The sequence below is a fragment of the Zingiber officinale genome, chromosome 9B, assembly GCF_018446385.1.
Source record: "Zingiber officinale cultivar Zhangliang chromosome 9B, Zo_v1.1, whole genome shotgun sequence".
NCBI lineage: Eukaryota > Viridiplantae > Streptophyta > Magnoliopsida > Zingiberales > Zingiberaceae > Zingiber > Zingiber officinale.
In genome coordinates this window covers 10,469,251-10,489,250 of record NC_056003.1, presented here as the reverse complement: position 1 = coordinate 10,489,250, position 20,000 = coordinate 10,469,251, and the positions used below count along the sequence as shown (strand labels likewise).

Genomic DNA, 20,000 nt, shown 5'->3' with positions numbered 1-20,000 from the left:
CAATTTTAATATCATAAGAATGCTATAGAAACTTCAATAAATCTTGCATTGTACAAACAATTGTTGAAACAAATAGTGTTCGAATTCGTAGATGAATAAAGAAACTCCTCTGAGAAAATAGCTCGCGGGTTATAACTAGAAGAGAGGAATATCAACTCATTCACGACATCCCTGATCCAGTATTATTGTAATTACAAAGGGACTTTATGATTGTAACATAAGGCCAGATTCAAAGATACCGAAAGGTCAGCTATGAACTATTGAAGGATCCTCAAACCAAAATCACTGCACGTCCTTGTCCAACCCAGCCGAACCGATACGTCAGGCAAGTTTAGTATAACAACATTTATAGATGAAATAAAATGCAGTAGCACAATAGAAGTTACTCGTGTTAGTGCTGCTAGCTAACTAAAAGTACTAAATGTGCAACAGTTACGACCATCTTGAACCGTTGAACTCGAATGATCCATGTCTGGAGCCCATAGATTTCGCATTCACTTGCCATCTCTTCGTATCCAGTCCACCATCACTGTAACTTCCTTCGACGAGATGGGCATCCAAAAACTCCTCTCTCCATGAATTCAAGGGAACAACAGAACTGTCGTCTTTGGTTTTTCTCCTACCCCTTTCCCGCTGCTTCACGTTTTCTGAAATCTGATGAAGCGTCTTATTGATCTTTGCAATACCTCGCTCTACAGGTTCTACCACGTGAGAAACAGTGAATTTCACATCATCAGCCACCTAACAAGTGAATCCAGGAGAATGAGTCACGCTTCTTAGCCTGTGAACTGAACAAGAAATAACAAAAAGGAGAATACCCACAATTTCACCACTTCCAAACAAAACGTCTCGAACACTCTGAGGGAAACTCAAAAGTGTTTCCTGGTCATCAGGACGAGGGATCCGTACTCTTGTTGATCTTCCACAATCTTTAACCTCTTCCGGATCAGGAGTACCAAGTGAAGCATAATCTGTCATAACGGCAACATTCCGAACACATCTTTCCCCACGGCTATATGGTTTAGCTGGAAATACATAGAGATGAACCACTGCAGCAACCCCCATCTGTTGAGCAAGAGTAGATCAGTGATGACCAATGGAGCTAATAAAACAGTAAACCTTAACTAGGTTGAACTTTTCAAGCCTCTAATGGATGAACGGGTGCGATAAAGTGGTGCTTCTGTGATACATACCATTTCTTTCTTTTTTTTCTTCTTATTTCTTTGTGCATATACAAAATATTTATGCATGTATATATATATGGCCGAGCATAGGTAGTTGAACTATTCAAATATAATATAATATGAATGGAAACACAAACAGCAAAATATGTAGAATCAGAAGGACTAATTCGAGAATTATCATGGATTTCACCTCACAGCACTCGTGAAACTCCAACGGTACCGTGGTCTCTGACCTACTAAGGACACCGTGCTTAAGATTACAATTGGGCAAGTACAATCAAACAAAAAGAGTCCTATGTTGTAGTTGGATACCTGAAACATTTCAATCACTAACATAAGCATTCAAGCTTAATCATTTTGTGATGCTGTGGAGAACCAGCTGTTGCTGGGCATGTGGCTGGGTGATGATTCCATTCCCATTCCCACCCTCTCCACCAACTCCGAAGCCATCACTGGTTACAGACCCTCACTGCTCTGGCCTCTTGCTTCCCACTAATCACAACTTTTCCACTTCATCTTAAACGTTTTGACGATCCTTCCAGCATGCAGGCATTTGCCTCCCTATGCCTGTTCACTGGTTCCATTTTATAATTTTTGTTATAAGTCAGCCAACAAAGTAATCTCTTTCAGCAACACATTTCTAGCACCTATTCACCTACCCTTTTCTTGTTTCTTTTCCTCATGAGATCTCTTCAATGATATCAAACCTTTGATTCCACTGCTCATCTTTGTTGGGTCTCTTAATGTTTTCTGAACCTCCATAGGTCATCAAGGTAATTAAAAAAATGTAGTGAGCATTTCCTCTGGTGTGACATAGAATGCTACCATGAATCAATTGCCTCATCACCTGGGATAGTAACCCTCCAGAATGACAAATGTAGAATGCACATCTTAAATCCAAAATCATACTGTGTGGACGTTGAACATATCTCAATTGGACCCGAATGCCTTTATTTGACAGGGGTGCAGATCCAAGTGTCTAACACAGCTATTTCTAAAACTTTTTACACGTGAACAATAGAAATATTGAGTGTCCACTCTAAGTGTAGGTCTACAACGAGTATGGAAGGGATAGATGAAGAGTCCAACTATGAGAGCATTGGACTATGGTAGTAGCTGATATTCATTAGTGAAAAAGGCTTCTTCGGGTTCTAACCATCTGAGCATGATAGTTCTCAATAAATGGTCATGTTTACAATGCCTTGGAAGTTGTTGAAGTTGGGATAATGTATGATGTTGAGAATGGAAACGCAGTTTCATTTGGGCATGATGATGGCTCCATTGCCACACACCCATAGACCTCTTTTCCTATCTTAAATAAAATGCCATCACAGAGTACATAAACTCATCCTTCTCTTTGTTTGATAATGAAATCAACTGGACAAGCCCCCAGATGAGGTTTGCAACAACATGGTTTTGAGCCCTAAAGAGCATGTCAAACAACGTTATTGTTAGAAACAAACAGTTTTGGCACTTAGTATTTTCCTTCTCATTTACCCTAATGTGCCTCTTAGCTGGCTCATTTAAATCAGATACATATAGATATTGTAGCATGCAGATCATAAGATAAGATACAGCTAATAAAAGTATATTAGCTTTCCTCATTTTTTAAATTTGTATATACTTACTTTCGTTACTATAGTGAAATTGAGGGGGCATCTGTTTTTGCTCAACAGTGAATGCAAGTATGCAGTTTTGGTCCTGTCGACTAATTAGATAGCAGTTAAATGAGGATGACCTGTCACCACCTGTCGCCTAACAAACATAACTTTTACGTCCATTTCTTTCCCTCTACTCTCTTCTTCTCCCTCTTCTCTGTTCTCTGTTCGTTCCCATAACAATAATATTGCTTTGTGCAGATTCACTATAGGGAAGTACCCTCCAAGGACAGCTTTCATGGGGCAGTGGCAATTTTAGACGTCAGGGACAGAAAAGAGAGGGGGAAAAAGAAGAAAATTTTGGGAAGGATAATAATAAAAGAATATTGTTAATCCTATGTTGTTTAGGTCCTGGGCAGCTTTTATGTTAAATTACCATGATAGAAAAACCTAAACTAAACACTTATAAGGTCATGTATTTTCCAACAAAGAAATGGAATTGACAGATAGTAATGCAAGTCATAGTATATGGGTTCTCTAATATATTTACCTGAATTTTAATGCAGTTATCTTATTATGGGTAACATATTAGCTCTAACGCACAAAAATACATGTGCCATAACAGTATTCAAGGACTCCACATAGTATTAATAAATGTTTGAAACTTGAACTAGATCAGTAGATACAGTATTATGCTTAGCTTTAGCAATGCAGCTAAAAGTTGATTTGAAATTTAAAGATGAAAATAAAATAATGGTTTTTAATCAGTAAGAGTTCTCTTAAAAGTTGTGATGTAATTTCATTGTTCAAAGCAAGAATGATAAATAAGGAAATTCTGTGAAGAGGAAAAATTGGAACAGAACACTCTAAGAGTGATGCCTACGTATTGAACAATCTGCACCCAGAAAAGGGTTAACATAAGAGCAGTATCCGATTTGTAAGCAGAAGAAAATTGTTGTTCGATGTGTACTTCAAAAATTACACATGGAAAGAAAGCAAATATAACGGAGCAAAAGCAATGAAACTTTAATTTTAAAGCCATTGTGAATCACCTCAATGCATATGATATAATCCTGAATACGTGTCTTCAGCTGTTGTGCTAAATGGCCTTTCAAAGCTCCAGCTGAAAAGAGAAATGCAATAGCAACACCTTGCCACCAAGTTAAGAATACAATGGACTTAAATACAAGGAATTTTGCCAAGGGCTTGATTGGTTCCAGCTTGTGTTTAGTGACAGAATAGAACTGTACAAGGCAATACAAGGCCCATGTCTGACTAAAATTGAGTATGACCGCCAGATATGGGTACCTGCAGCAGAACACAAACATAGATTGCTCAATTGATTTTCTCATCCCTTATCTTGAGCAAGTGAATGTTGTCACTGAAAGTTCCACCATTTCCCAGGTCATCAATCAGTCTATGAAAACTATGAATTGAGCACGGATAACCTTACCCATATCTCCATTCAAATTTCCCTTCGCCATAAACTCCCAAAAGTCCTAAAATGATTGCTAGCAGAGCGCATACTGTTTTAAGTATCATCTGCAAATAAGCAGCAAATCAATAATCGCAAGTAGTTACCAGCGTAGAATTCTAATAATAACAAGAAGAGTCATACATATTGAACAATTCCGATCTTAACAGACTGGTAGAAGTCAGGACCAAGATACCAGTGCTTCATGAAGCAATTCAATGGAAATGGATGTCTTACAAGTCCATCTGCATACTCAATCTCCAATAGAGGTGTGCTAGAAGATATTTCACTTTGAGTCTCCATAAGTTTTATTGTATTTTCCTCGCCGCCTTAAGTCATAATAGATAGAAACTAAGAATCAGGATAGATAACAACAATATTTGGCAGTGTCCTGTTTGTAACTAAGTCACAACAAAAAAAACGCACAAAATAAATATGACTATATAAATGTGAAAAAGAAACTAGATTTTTTTAACCACAGAAGACAGATGATAAAGAGATTTGATGCGAGTTATCTAAAGTCTTTCTTCAAATTATTCCATTTCGAAACTTCAAATTCTTGGATACTTGGACATATATGCATATCCATTTCAGAAAGAGGGAAAACTGATGATAACAGCTATATATTATCAATTCAAGACACCACACCACAAGATTCTCTTATCAATCAAAAATCTGAGATTCTAAGGACATAAAATGCTTTTTTAATACACATGCAGGTGGGTGGAGTAACTGTATTTCTTTGCAAGAACAATTGCAAGGCATACTAACTATAGTTCGTCAAGAATAAATCTTCCTGCATGAGTGGCACAAGTCTAAATAAATTAAACAAATAAAGCATAAATTGCTTACTATAAATAACTAGTAGCACGACTGATCTGTAGTAATACAAGGGATTGTAACAGCTAATGTGAAGTATGGACAAAAGGATTTATTAACTATTACATAAACTCTGAACCATGAGATCATGAGTAAGTTCACATAAAACTTTTTCGGTCACCTTATTCATCACTTTGGGACAAAGGTAATTGAAAGGTTATAGAAAATATCCACCAATTGGTAAAAAAAGACATCAAAATACCAAAGATAAATAATTTGGATCACTGATCTAAAGACATCATTCTCCTAAGATACTTTTTTTCAATGTACGGAAGCTCTACTACCAAACTTCTCAACTGAATATAAAACACGTAGTCAACAAAAAAGTGAATAGGAACTAGAAAGAACCAAGTATAATACTCAGTATAGTACCTAAGCTGAACATCAAAAAAAAAAAGAAGCAAGCATTAGGGAACTTACCTAAACAAGCAATCAAGTACCTCTCGAAACAATACATAGCAAAAGCTTCATAACAGTCCCGCAACACTTCAAAGATGAATGCAATTTTTGTGTATGACAAAGACAAGAACTGCAAGACAAGGTGAGACAGAGAATACTGTATATTAGCCTCAACAAGTGAATGAAGATCAGGCATCATGGTGAAGCTAATTTCAAGGAAAAAAATTAATAATGAGAGAATACAGAACAATTCATCATAAATGGATTGGCAAATGCGAATAATAACATAGGGCAACAAAGACATTCAAGTGGTGAAGTTGCACAATACTAAAATTCGATTGATAAACTTGTGCTGTCCCGAGTCCAAAGTTCTTGAAACCAAATAATAAATTTTCTAGATACACATTAAGCTCATGTTGCACAAGAACAACAACCATAAAATAAATGTAAAATGCAATGTAACAGAAAGACATACCGATGAAATTGCATATACAGGAACCATCAGAATGAGACCTATCAAGAATTTCTGCTCCTGAGATGGGTTGAAAAAAGCAACGTAATTAACAACAGCAAGAAACATTCTGGATCACACAACTTTAAGCATAATGGAGAAAAAAATAAACAACTCACACTTCAGCAGAACATTTGGCTGAGAAATCAAGAAAGAATGAAAAAAGTGAAAACTGAAATACCTCAGGCAGCTTATAGACTGCAAGGTGCTGGATAATAAGAAACACAGACATCATTGATGCCATGAGTGCAAATATTCCTGCACTGAAAATAGTCCAGCTACGTAACAAGTTTGACGCCCCTCCTGAGTTCATGATCAGCATCTTCCATGGTCTTGATGAATCAACTAGGGGGAGAAGCATTAATAAAATGAAGAAAGATATATTTCGACCCATAGATTTTTCTAATTTGGATAACTTGAATTCTATGACAATCAGTGGATCCTTTGTGCCTGCATTACTTGAAGTATTGAGTTATGTGACTTTTCTGATTAGGCTATGTACATTTGGAATTGCTGGTCTTGGGGATTGCTCCACAAAACCATTAGGTAGATGGAAACACCATGTCATGTGAAGCAGAAATTTAAGCCAATAGACGATTAGCTTCTTAAGCTAACCATGATTGCATGCACAGCATCACCTGAATACCACCACAAGTTTGCATGTGCAATGAGCCAAAGGAAAACAAAGATATCCGCACAACAAAGAAACATAAAATGAAATGGAGCAATTAACTGGAAGCAATAGATGCTACTTTTCACAGAATGTAGTGTGCATAAGTAGAACAATTTGTCTGAGGCAAAGATTTTTTTTAATTTTCCCAATAGATACAGGACCAACCACAGCACAGCATTTTAATGCAAAAGTTAAAGCTACAACACTAGCCTATAGAAACATAAATTATATAATTACAGATGATAGCTCAACAAGAGGCGGTTAAAGCATGAGAACAATTGGCATTATAAAATTCTACGGAAGAGACTTATAAGCCAGTAAGACGCTAAACAAAACATCTAATGCAGCAGTTAAGTTTGAAAGAGTAGATAATTGTTTGACATAGTTTAGCCACATTACACGATTGACTTATATTAAAGAAAAAAAATGACTAGAATTCTTTGAACGGTATAAGATTGCTACTATCATGAACAAAAAAAAGACTAAATTAGATCAGAAATTTGAATCAGTGACAAATTCTGACAGCGACAGTAATCCAAATTATGCTGAAGTAGTTGGCAGTTGGCAATCAAAACCAATATACTCAAATGTAACAGATGCATTTAGTGGCGAAATGCAGTCAATTAAATTAATTTTGAATTGACGCAGAAGTCTAATAGCACACGCTGCAGTCAATCAATTTTATTTTAACTTAGTGCAAGGTCGAACATCAAACTGGTTCATGACTTCCTAAATTACATTTTTTTTGTCAGCCGCCAATGTAGTCAATTCGGTGGTATATATATATATTTTTTACAAATCTAAATCCAATCCCACAACCGGAAAGTGATGAAGCTATGCAACATTATCTCACGAATCGAGCATTCAAGCATGCTCGGTGGTGCCTCTGGCTCATAACAAATGAACCCTAATTAGCCCACCGAATACTCGAACCTCTTCTTCCACAACGACATTAAGCATCCTTTACGTCTTTCTTCCTTCGCAAGCACATACCAACCTAATTCTCATACAACAAACAATCGAGCAGCTTGCTTGATGAAGGGGAAATCAAAAAACCAGCTAAACTGGAACAGAAAAGATAATGGAAAGGCGGCGGAGCTCACCTCCGAGGCTTGGGACGCCGGAAAGGGGCGCGTGAACCTTTATCCTCGTCCTCCTCCTGCTTCTTCTCGGATCGAAGAGGAGCGGAGGGGTTTGTCAGCGAGTTACGACGTCTTTTCTTTTCGATTCCTTTTTTTTTTAATTAATTAATAAACCTCGTTTCAAAAGGCAACAGGACCTGGCCACCGTAAGACTTGCCAACAGTTCGCCGTTACACGACGTGATCCGAGACTAACCGACCATGCCTAATTTATAATGGGTAGTTCAACAAATAAGTTTTAGGGTTTAGGAAAACTTAAAATGGAAAAATCCATAAATCTAGTAAAATTTTCGATTTTTTTTTTTCAAATAGATTAGTAAATAAAACAATATAAATTTTTAATATTCATGTTAAATTAACACAGCCTTACATTTTTTTTTAAAGTCTAGTATATCCATATTTTTATTAAAATAAAGATGTGAAATCCATATAATATATTATTACATTCGATGTAGAGGCCTTTTTTTTGGCGAGGGTAGATCCTCTGGACTACTTTTTGCGGTCCAAGAGATGGTCCCTAAGCATATATTGGTGGAATACATGACCCCCACTTATAAAATAGGTGGGGACCATTCATCTCCACCAATGCATATCTAGAGATCATCCCCTAGACCATAGAAAGCGGTCCAGAGGATCCGGGCTCCTTTTTAGCACGCACATATCCTTTGAGTTAATATCTGGACTGATTTATCAGTCAAAATCAAGATAGATTAGACCTAATCAAGAAGATAGTCAACTTAGCTTAAATAATATCCAACATGTTCATCCCTACCAATTAAGTTTGACCCATGAACAAATCTTAGATTTCATCTCAGTCTCATATATCATCTCAGTCTCAGATCTCATCTCAGTCTTAGAATTCATCTCAATCTCGGACTTTCATCATGGTCTCATATCTCATCTCGATCTCGGATTCCATCTCGGTCTCAAATCTCATCTCGATCTCAGATCTCATCTCGGTCTCAGATTCTATCTCGATCCTAGACTTCATCTCGATCTCAAATCCCATCTTGGCATCAGACACTACCCCAGTCTTCTCGTGATCCTTGATAACACCCTCATTTTAGTTCTAGTCACCGGTACAGCCCTCCTAAGGTGAAATTCCGACTATAGTATTCTAAATGCATGAAATTAAAACATATATTGTAAACACTTACAGCGATCTCCCGCAGATCTGCAATCAACGACGGCAAAATGTGATCTTCGGACTTGCTGTCGGAAGAGCAATTACAAAAATCAAAAAACTCTCCGCAATTTCACAAACCAAATCCCGCAGCCTCGGATGTTCTTCTTCCTCTTGTTCTTCCACACCCCTCTTCGATGAAAGACTTGGACGCATTATATAATGTGAATACCAAGGAGTATATCTGTAAATTGCCCTGTGGAAATATGGACAACATGGGCAACATGGGTAGCCCACATTCCCACGTTCTCATTACCAACATCTTCCACTCGTCCAAGTCAAGCCACAAAGACCAGTTCATTCAGGTAAGTCACTAAGACCAATTAATCACAAAGACTAAATAAGTCACATAGACTATATAAGAGTTTAGTTACAAAGACTATATCAGAACATCCAATTCATACTTAGAGAAAATGGCTCGTGCGATAGTAAGCACATTGAGCGATAGATGCTAAGAAGATGGTTACACCTTACATAGCCGCTCTTTGAGCAATCAGTGCTAATAAAGTTATTACACTTTACTTAGTCGCTCTTTCAAACAAATCAGAGACACTCTCATGATGACACATAGTCACTCTCTTGGCGGTACATATTCGTTATCCAGGAAACATCCAATCTCCAACTGGCACACAACAATTATCTTGGAGATATCCATGTCTTGCTATTTATCCAGATTAAATAATCTTCATTTACATCAATATGAGCATCTCTAATCCCTTATAATGACTATTATATCAAGAGCATGTTCCATATTTAAATATTCACAATCATTTCCATACATAACAAAAATGGGTCAACTAGTGAATAACATTAAAAGATGTAAATCTATTTAATCTTCCTTTTTAGCTAGAATCTATTCATTCTAATCAGTTGCTTTCCTAGTTATGTTCTATAGACCGAATCCTCCATAGTCATATGATACATGCTAAAGTAGTAGACATTGATTAAAATTTCAAGTAAATAGCTAAATAGTCACTAAGAGCAAAACTGATATTAGCTCATAATCTCAAAGTGTTAGTTAGAGCCCTAGAGCCAATCATTTGATGATTGTTGTATGGACTCGTTGTATCATATTCTTGTATATAAATAAAGGCATTTGTTTTGGTTATTATACTTACTTGTATTGGTGTCAAATAACTAAGTATAATAGCGTCCTTGAATAGAAGGTTCTTACCTATATCAATTGATTGGTTGAATAGATAGTGAGATGATATAGGGAACACTACTCTTAATCATTCCTAGTCAAGTATTAACATTCAGGGACAATGTTAATGCGACGAGACTAGCATGTAGGTCAACTCGATGACTTGATCTCACAAGTCATGGATATGGAGATATCAAGTTGACACATGAGCATGCATTAGAGAATGTATACTGAATGACCCGCGATGAGAAAGTATCATGGATCATTATATGAGTGTCATATACTTTCTCATGTGGCTATTAGTATGACTTTTAGTCCTTGGACCTGAAGTCACCATGGTTCCCTACATACGGAGTTACATACTTTGGCTTCGTCAAACGTCACCCGTAACTGGGTGGACTATAAAGGCGATTACTGGGTATGTAACAAATTATGCAGAGGGATGTGAGTGATGTAGATGGGATCTATCCCTCTCATATGACGGGAGTGATATCATTATTCTTGATAGAGTGAGACCACTAAGTGCATGACCATGCCCAAATGAGTCAATATGAGATGTTGAGCTCATTTGATTGAGTGAGTCTACTCGGGATTCAAGATTTAGATTGATTAGAGGATGGCACGGTCTATGCCTCACATTAATCAATCTAGATGTCTAAGATAGAAGGACACTTGTCATATATTGTGAGGAGTCACAATTAGTAGTCACAAGGTGATGTTGGATCTCAACATTCTTGTAACTTGGGTAGTAATGATGTGTTGCTAGATACCACTCATTACTTATGCTTCTAAATGAGTTTAGGAGCATTGCCAACGTTACAAGAACCTATAGGGTCACACACAAAGGGCAATTAGATGCAGATTAGGTTCATTTGATGAACTTAAAGGATTAGGTTCATGTGATGAACCAAATTGGATTAAGAGTAATCTAGCTCTTAATCCAAATTGAGCTAATTGAGTTGGACTCAATTTGGTTCATGTGTTAAGTGAGTCTAATTTGGACTTAGACTCATTTAATTAATTTAATTCAATGAATAGAGATTCATTAAATTAAAATTGACTTGAACTAATGGTTAGATTTGATCAACCATAGGAGAGAAGTGGTCAAGTTTGACTTGACTTGAGAGGAAGATGAAGGGTCAAGTTTGACTTGACCATTTACCATCTCATTGGTGAGTTGACATTAAGTGGACTAATGATAATACTCCACATCATCATGGTTGCTTAAGTGGGATGCCACCTCATTGGAGTTACCAAGAGTTGTGACTCTTGGTATCCCATGGAGTTAAAACTCCTCCATGAAGTGGTCGGCCACATTCATTCTTGTGTGGGAGTTTTCATTTTGTGAAGTAACTCCTTCTTCTTCCTCAAGCTCTCAACCTCTCTCCCTCTCCTCCTCTTTGGCCGAACCATTCAAAGGTGCTAGCACACCTTTCTTGTTTGGTTTCTCCATCTCTTGCTTGTGTGGATATACATAGAGAAGTATCTACTTTGATACTCTCGAGATCTGGCGAACCTTGGACGAGCAGGATTAAGCGAAGGGCTTCGCATCAAGGGTAAATTCTTATCTTGTAGATCTAAAGTAGATCTAGGCTTAGAAAACTCGTACGTGAAAGTTTTACGAAATTTTAATCTTCGCACGGATCCGGTGGCGGGGTTTCGGGGTTTCCGCAATGCAAAAAGCGGTTTTTGCGGCCCGAAAAATCCAACACAAATGTCTCACATAGCAGAGAAACATGGATCCATTCTCCTACTACCTTTATTATCGCAATAGTACATGTGGTATGAATCATATACTATGATATTATTCTCTTTATTAAAAAAAAGAGCGCATGTTTTCCTCAATATTTAACATCATACAGATTTTGATCTAGACATACCTAATGTCTAATCCTAAATTTAACATATGAATTCCAATCTGATTTTCAACAGGCTTAGTAAATGGTGGATTTATTTACTTCGATCATTATTCCACATAAATGATCTCATCTTGATACAATTATCAATGCGACCTTAACTTATGGATTTATCTCTGTTCATGGCTACATAAGTTGTCCCATAAATAATGGTCTTACCTCTATTTGTAGTTAACAAACAGAGATGATTGTCCATGTGAGTTGACCAATCTCTACCTGTCAACATGCTCACCGAGATCTTATATGAATGTAACAAAATCATATACATTAAATAAAGTATGGAAAATTATACAATCAAATCAAAATATCTGATTGTTTTTACAATATTATTATATTTTACGAAGTCCCAAAGACTTTACATATTTTTTTAAATGACTCTCTAGTCATTGGCTTAGTAAAAGGATATGCAAACATAGCATGTGTAGGGACATACTCAAAAACTACTTATCTTTGTTGTGATATTTGGGATCCTTGAAAAAAGCTATTGAAGATTGACTGTCACAGTAGACAGTTACTGGACTCCCACTGTCCTCAACAATCTTCAGATGCTTTAGGAACCTTCTCAACAAAACTGCTTCTTGCACAACTGCTGAACATGCCACATATTCAACTTCCATAGTTGACAAAGCTACACAAGCTTATTTCTTGTTGTTCCATGAGATGGTGCCACCATTCAGCAAAAACGCATAGCCTGATGTGAATTTTCTATCATCCAGGTCCCTAACCCAATCTGCATCTGAATAACCTTTCAGACTCATATATAATCCTTAGAAATAAAGACAATAATCTATTATTGTCTTCAGATATTTGAATATCCTTTTACCATTTTCTAGTGTCTCGGTCCTGGGTTTGACTGGAAGTGACTGACTAAGTTAACAACACAGCTGATATCGGGATGTGTACACAACATAGTATACATCAAACTACCAATAACACTGACATATGATTTTTATTCATCTCAGCTATTTCCTCTAAAGTTTTGGGACACATACTCGTTTTCAAAATAGTACCTTTTACAATAGGTGTATGATCTATGTTGCAATTAGACATACTGAAAGATGTAACATCTTATTTATATAAGACTCTTGTGACATACCCAAAAGTCTTTTAGGACGACCTCTAATGATCTTCACCTCTAAGATGTACTCAGCTTCTCTCATATCCGTTGTATCAAATTGTGATGACAACCACTTCTTGACTTCATTCACATACTCTATGTCATTTCCAACTTTCAGTATACCATCAACATATAATGATAAAATGACATACTTTTCTTTTTCTCTTTTTAAGAAAATGCAATGATCTTCATTGATCATCTCGAAACCATAAGATAAAATGTCTTCATTAAATCTTATATTTCATTGTCTTAATGCTTGTTATAGCTCATATATAGACTTTTTAAGTCTACATACTTTCTCCTCTTGGCCTTTAGCAATGAAATGTTCTAGTTGAACCATATAAATTTTCTCGTCAAACTCACCATTAAGGAAAGCGGTTTTTACATCTATTTGATGTAATTCCAAATCATAATGTGCTGCAAAGGCCAAAATAACTCGTATTGATACAAATTTCATTATCGGAGAAAATGGTTTTCATAGTCAATGCTCTCCATTTAGGTATATCCTTTTGTAACTAAATGAGCTTTGTATCTATTAATTGATCCATCAGCTTTCCTCTTTATTTTAAAAATCTACTTATTCCCAATAGCCTTTCAGCCCGGAGGAAGATCGACTAAGTCTCAAACATGATTCTGATTCTTAGACTCCATCTCTTCAACCATTGCAGCTTTCCATTTTTCTCTAACTCTACATCACAATGCTTCTTCAATAGATTGAGGTTCGTCATCGACAACTTGAAGTGTTATCAATGCCTCGTTCTTAATATCAAACCTCTTCTTATGTTTGATTTTACTAACACTTCTTTGTAAGTTGGGCTATTGAGAAGTCAACTCATGACTTGGCATATCACTCCCACTCGGTTGACTAGACTCAGACATCCCTTTTGACACATCTCTTGTTGATAATATCTCATCCTCCTCAAATAGAGGAATTCATTTATCAGCGTCACCTTTGGTTGGGAACTCTATTTCAATAAAAGTCACATCTCTCAAATATATTTCGGAGATGGTTCCATCTAGTTGCTCATCTATAAAAATATAACCTTTAGAGGTCTTATAATATTTAATAAAGATACATTTCTTACCCCTATGCCCCAATTTTTCATACTTATGAAAACTATCATGAACATAAGCGGCTGACTCCCAGGGTCTCAGATTACTCAAATCTATTTTTTTACTTGTCTAACGTTTATATGGGGTAGATGGAACTGACTTTGAAGACACCTTGTTAAGTATATAGGCCACAGTTAATAATGCATCTCCCCAATATGAGATGGGCAAATTAGCATGCGTCATCATAGACCTAACCATTTCAAGAAGAGTCATATTTCTTCTTTCAGCTACCCCATTTTGCTGTGGAGTTCCAAGGATTGTTAGCTGTCTAATAATCCCTCTATCATTATATATTATCTTGAACATATTAGATAAATATTCCCCTCCATGGTTAGTACGTAAAGCCTTAACTTTGCATTTTGTTTGATTCTCAACTTCGTTTATATGATGAATGAGGCAATCTAATGCTTCAGATTTGTGAGAAATAAAATACACATGACCGAAACGAGAGAAATCATCAATAAATGTAATAAAATAGGAAACTCCATATCTAGCCTCCACATTCATTAGATCACAAATATCTGAATGAATTAATTGCAATGGTGACTTAGCTCTAATAGTCTTACCAAATTATTTTCTAGTTATTTTTCTAGTAAGATAATACTCACATATAGACAAGTAAATCTTAGCCCGAGTGCCCAATAAACCCTCTCTAGTTAACTGATTCATATATTCTTGTCCTATGTGCCCTAATCTAGCATATCAAACCTCATCAGTTATACCTGCATCACTAGTTAGAGCAATACTTGAAAAATAACTTTCAATATCATAATTGATATTTGGTTCTATATCAAGAACCATAAAATTATTTATTAAAAAACTATATCCGATTGATACTGAGTCAACCTTAAGTTCAACACATTAACTGTAAAAATTAATACAATATCCTAAATCAAGAAGACATGTAACGGAAATAAGATTTCGTCGAATTTCAGGATCATACAAGACATCATGTAGAAATAAAACACTACCACTATGGAGGTTGAGTTTGCAAGTGCCGACTCCTTGGACTTAAACTCTTGCCAGTACCCGATGGTACTCTACAAATGTAACTCGCTCCCGAGCTACATGGTTAGTTGCTCCCGAATCTATAATCCACAAAGGATAAAAATCAGCTAACAACACTGAACTAGCAATAAAATGCTCAGGAAAAGAAGACACATTTGGATTTACTTTTTTTTGGCTCAGTGCACTCCCGAGCGAAGTGACCCTTCTTGCCACAGTTAAAACAAGTCAACTTATTTTTATGTTTCTTTCCAGTCATATTTTCTATCTTCTTGATTGGGCATTGCCCCACTATAGCAGCTTTTTTCTTCTTTCCCTTCCCTTTCTTAAATCATTTCTATTTTATAGATCTAGATGATCCAACAGAACCGACAACCACATAGGCTAGTCCAGAAATTCTTACAGATTTAACTCTCTCCGCCTCTAATTCTACATGGCATGAGACATCAATGAAAGTCTTGATACTCTCAATGTGAGTTGGGGTCTACTTCATGGTCTCCCAAGCATCTGGAAGAAAATGAATAATTTATTGAACCTGTTATTCATCGGTTAACTCATGACTAGCAATTTTAAGCTCCCAAATCATGTTTGACATCTCCCTTAGGTCTTGAACCATCAAAATATTAGGACGCTTCTTGTAGCTGTAAAACTTGATAGTCAGCTGTCGAAGCTTGCTCAAACTTACTCTATTGTATTTTTCCTTAAGGGCTACCAAAACTGCATGAGCCAAAAGATATGACTCATACTCAAAAGATAGGTCATCTACCATTGAACTAATTAATATGCCCTTTGAGTGGAGTCTTTTTTCTTTCATGCCTTATAGGCATCAATATCTCATCTGTGCTGTGCAGTGGGACCATCTATAGGTTCTGTCATAACTTGATTTACAACCTCTAGAACTTCTTGTTCCTTAAGTACATATTGTACCCTGAGGTACCAGATCTTATAGTTATCCCCATTAAGTTTTCACCTTTGTTGAGTTCAGTTATAATATTTTTGTTGTCATAATCTATCATAAATAAATATATTATTTAGTATTCTGTATAATTCGTATGCATGCAATTTATGATTGCCTCAATATTAATTTGAGTTGGTTTACAAAATCAAGTGATAACTATGTTTTCACTCATCATTTGTATGACCAATCAAATTAATATTGATCAATTCTATTACACACATTCCAACAAATGAACTAATCATTTATTATATCATGATTTATTTAATTAAATAAACTAATCATTTAATTAAATCAATCAATCAATTAATTAAATAAACTAATCATTTATTATACATCATGTAGAGTAAATAGCATAAATAAACATATCAATGAGCATATCATTAACATAAAAATATGATGCATATAGTTAACACATAACAAGCTGATATAAATTAAATGGACTAATACTGTTCATATATAATGACAGTAATAATAGAAAAACTCTAATAAATTAGATAGGATAACACCACTTTCACTAGGACAGATACTAGTGTAGTGGGCAACATTATCCCTTTCAACCTGGACTCATTTGGGGTAATCACAGGTGTGACAGCTTCAGAATTCTCCATTAGATCCTCTTCTGGATCCTCCACACACTCTTCCAGATCCTCCTCTAATTCTCCAGGATCCCGATCCTCCTCTGATTCTTCAGGATCTCTTTCTAAACCTCATCAGATTCATCTGGATCCTCTTCTGATTCTTCAGGACCCTAAGATAAATGAAGTAAATGTCTCCATATCTCTGAATATGAGACGTGCCCTTCAGAATCATCCCAAAGTTGTAGTGTTATTTGTCTAAGATGTTCCGGTAACGAATAAATCAGAGTCCATCTTTTGTGTCTTAGACTGGAAACTCTTCTCGTTCGAGTTTCAAGAATAAAAGATCGAGCCGACCAATAAGCCATCCAACTCTGTGAACCTGGTCATAATCAAGCTCCTTAATCTCCTCTCAAAGCTCATGTTATCGTATATTGCGACTAATCATCTGAAAAATTAAAATTAAATAAGTCAGTAGAAAACCGACTAACCAGTATAAAACTAGCTTAATTCAATTTATATAGGCATAGAACCAACATAATAAATCAAGAAAAAAATCTTCTCGATTTTTAGAAGTCTATCGAGCTGGTCAATCGGAAATCCAGATCCTAAGCTTGGTCAATTGTCCTCGTTAGAACTAATTTAATTGAACAAGGATTTTTTGTACCTATATTTTGTTATTGTTTAATCTAAGTCCATTTTAGCCAATTTTAGACTTATCGATCAAACTCGGATTCATTTGATCAAACTAATGTCCATTGGTTTAAATCTAGCCTATTAGAACAAATCTAATTATTTTGATCAAATTTGACCCAATTAAATCAACCCAAATCGATTCTAATTTGGATTAAACTAGTTCGATTAAACCAACTAATAGTTTAATCTAAATCGGGTCTAATTGGACCAAAATTGGTCTAGTTAAATTAACCTGGTCAGTCTAATTCAATTAGCCAGATCCAAGTTCAAGTCTGACTAGAAAGGTTTAAATCCATTCCAACTAAGAACCAACAACAACAAGGCCAAATCTAACATGCATGTACACATTTAAACAAGCATCGATTTAATGAGAAACTTTAAATTGTTTCATCAACAACCTTTTTTTTTAATAAAATAATCTATAAACCCTATTTATTGCAACCTTATCTCTGCGAACATATCACAACTCCGCCATGATTTTTTTATTTTTCTTCGCTGCACAATCCCCATGCCACATGCCGCCTCACCGTGACGAACGTTGGTCGCCGACCCCTACTTGTGCAGAAATTGCAAGAGGCAGCCATGAGCACTTCGCCGACCAACCTGGATGTCGTCATCGGACTTGGAACGTTGCCACCAGCGTCCTCCAATGATGCAAGGCTAGCATCGGTCTATGAGAGGTGGCCATGAGCACATCCGCCGACCACGATCGGAGACAAGCTCCGTGGGTGTTCCCTCAAAGCCTAATTACAACCGTTGATCGCGGCTGCTCTCAGTGTTAGCGACTATGGTAGATCATGACATGGACGCGATCTCGCCCTGTGTTGGCAGCAGGCGACAGAGCACACTCCATCAGAGAATTTGTTTTTTTTCTTAGTAACAAACAGGAGCAAAGGGGCAATCATTTTACTAAGAGATTTATCAATCCAGAGGTAAATTTTAGGTATTTATCATGCATTAAGAACTAACACCGCTCTTATACCATTTTAGTATTCTAAATGCATGAAATTAAAACATAAACTATAAACACTTACAACTATCTCCCGTAGATCTGCAATCGGCGACGGCAGAACGTGATCTTCAGACTTACTGTCTGAAGTGCAATTACAAAAATTGAAAAGCTGTCCGTAATGCATAAACCAAATCCCGCAGTCTCTGATGTTTTTCTTCCTCTCGTTCTTCCACACCCTTCTTCGATGAAAGACTTAGACGTATTATATAATGGGAATACCAAGGGGTATATCTATAAATTACTCCATGGAAATATGGACAACATGGGCATAATGGATAGCCCATATTCCCATGTTTCCATTACCAACACCAGCTTCATATCCTTCAAGGCCACTCCAACTGATGTCATCTCCTTTATCCTTGAAATAGGTTTGTACCCCATGCAAGCTCGTAGATGATATCAACAAATATTCCAGGACACATGGTATCTTAAGAATGGTGGGGTGGTTATGAGGTTGTCAGGTCTAGTTCCCTAGATTCTCCTCCTATTGACATGTGGCACTAGATGAGTAGGAAGGCAACCAACGACTGACAAATCTGGTTTCCTCTTCATCCCTTGAGATGATGATATTCCTACTGACTGAAGATGTTTTTCAGAGAATCATATAAGCAATTGCGAAGAGAGAAGAAGGGATTCTGATTCTTTTTTCACAAAATGCACCAGGTTCTATCCTTGAACTCCTTCTTCTTAGTGGTTTCCACATATTATCTTGAGAAAAACCCTAACTTGGGTGTTGGAGTGGCCACAGAATACGTCCCATGGCCAATCTAATCTTCTCTCTAAGTGTGTTCCAGGTTCTTCCACCTCCTTCACCAACAATCGTCGAAGGGTGCGCACCTTAGCTTGTTCATTGACTAGTGGCTTGACCATCCAAGGTATTTTGATTGGAACAAATTGGTGTCATCTACAATGGTTAACACTAAAAGGACCACTGACAACCATGACTCTGGTGGGGAAAGAAGTTGTGGTGGAGAGGCAGTCATTACACAAAAGAATGTTAATGGAATGATCTCTAAGGTGCTACAAGGATTCTTGTAGCAATACCCTTTTGCACAACCTCCAGTAGCAGTAGCAGTAGCGTGGGAGAGGGGCTCCCTCCCTCCATCGGAGTGCTCCCTCAAGCAGCGTAAATGCCTCTGTCGTTTGTAGGGATCCAACCCATATAGCCCCTATTAAATGAGGTGGTGCACTCTCCAGCGAGGCCCTCCATGAATCACAAGCAGGAGAGACATTACCTTGGAATCACAAGGGAAAGGCTCCTACCTCTAACGAAATAAATACTCAAGGAACATCCTTTTCTAAGGAGGTCCTTGAAGAAGAATTACCTTGGCACTTCTGACAACCACCGTTGGCTGAGTATACAAGATCATCAGACCCCCGAAGATCATTTATGTCATTTCGAGAATGCTTACCCAAATGGTG

At 36.7% G+C, this 20,000-nt stretch overlaps 1 protein-coding gene across 2 annotated transcripts; it reads right to left on the bottom strand.

The window, feature by feature from the left end:
* Positions 1-159: 159 nt before the first annotated feature.
* LOC122025081 (protein LAZ1 homolog 1-like) lies at positions 160-7,973 on the bottom strand. 2 transcript variants are annotated; one of them, XM_042583841.1, is made up of 10 exons: positions 7,822-7,973; positions 6,548-6,683; positions 6,227-6,390; positions 6,010-6,066; positions 5,556-5,664; positions 4,401-4,585; positions 4,236-4,324; positions 3,835-4,090; positions 823-1,065; positions 160-741 (listed from the first exon to the last, which is right to left on the bottom strand). In XM_042583841.1, the coding sequence occupies exons 3-10, from the start codon at positions 6,365-6,367 to the stop codon at positions 433-435; spliced, it is 1,389 nt and encodes a 462-aa protein (XP_042439775.1). In that variant the 5' UTR covers positions 6,368-6,390; positions 6,548-6,683; positions 7,822-7,973; the 3' UTR covers positions 160-432. The 2 variants fall into 2 exon arrangements, with proteins under 2 accessions (XP_042439775.1, XP_042439774.1); XM_042583840.1 differs by having other exon boundaries at positions 6,227-6,683.
* Between the last annotated feature and the right edge of the window lie 12,027 nt (positions 7,974-20,000).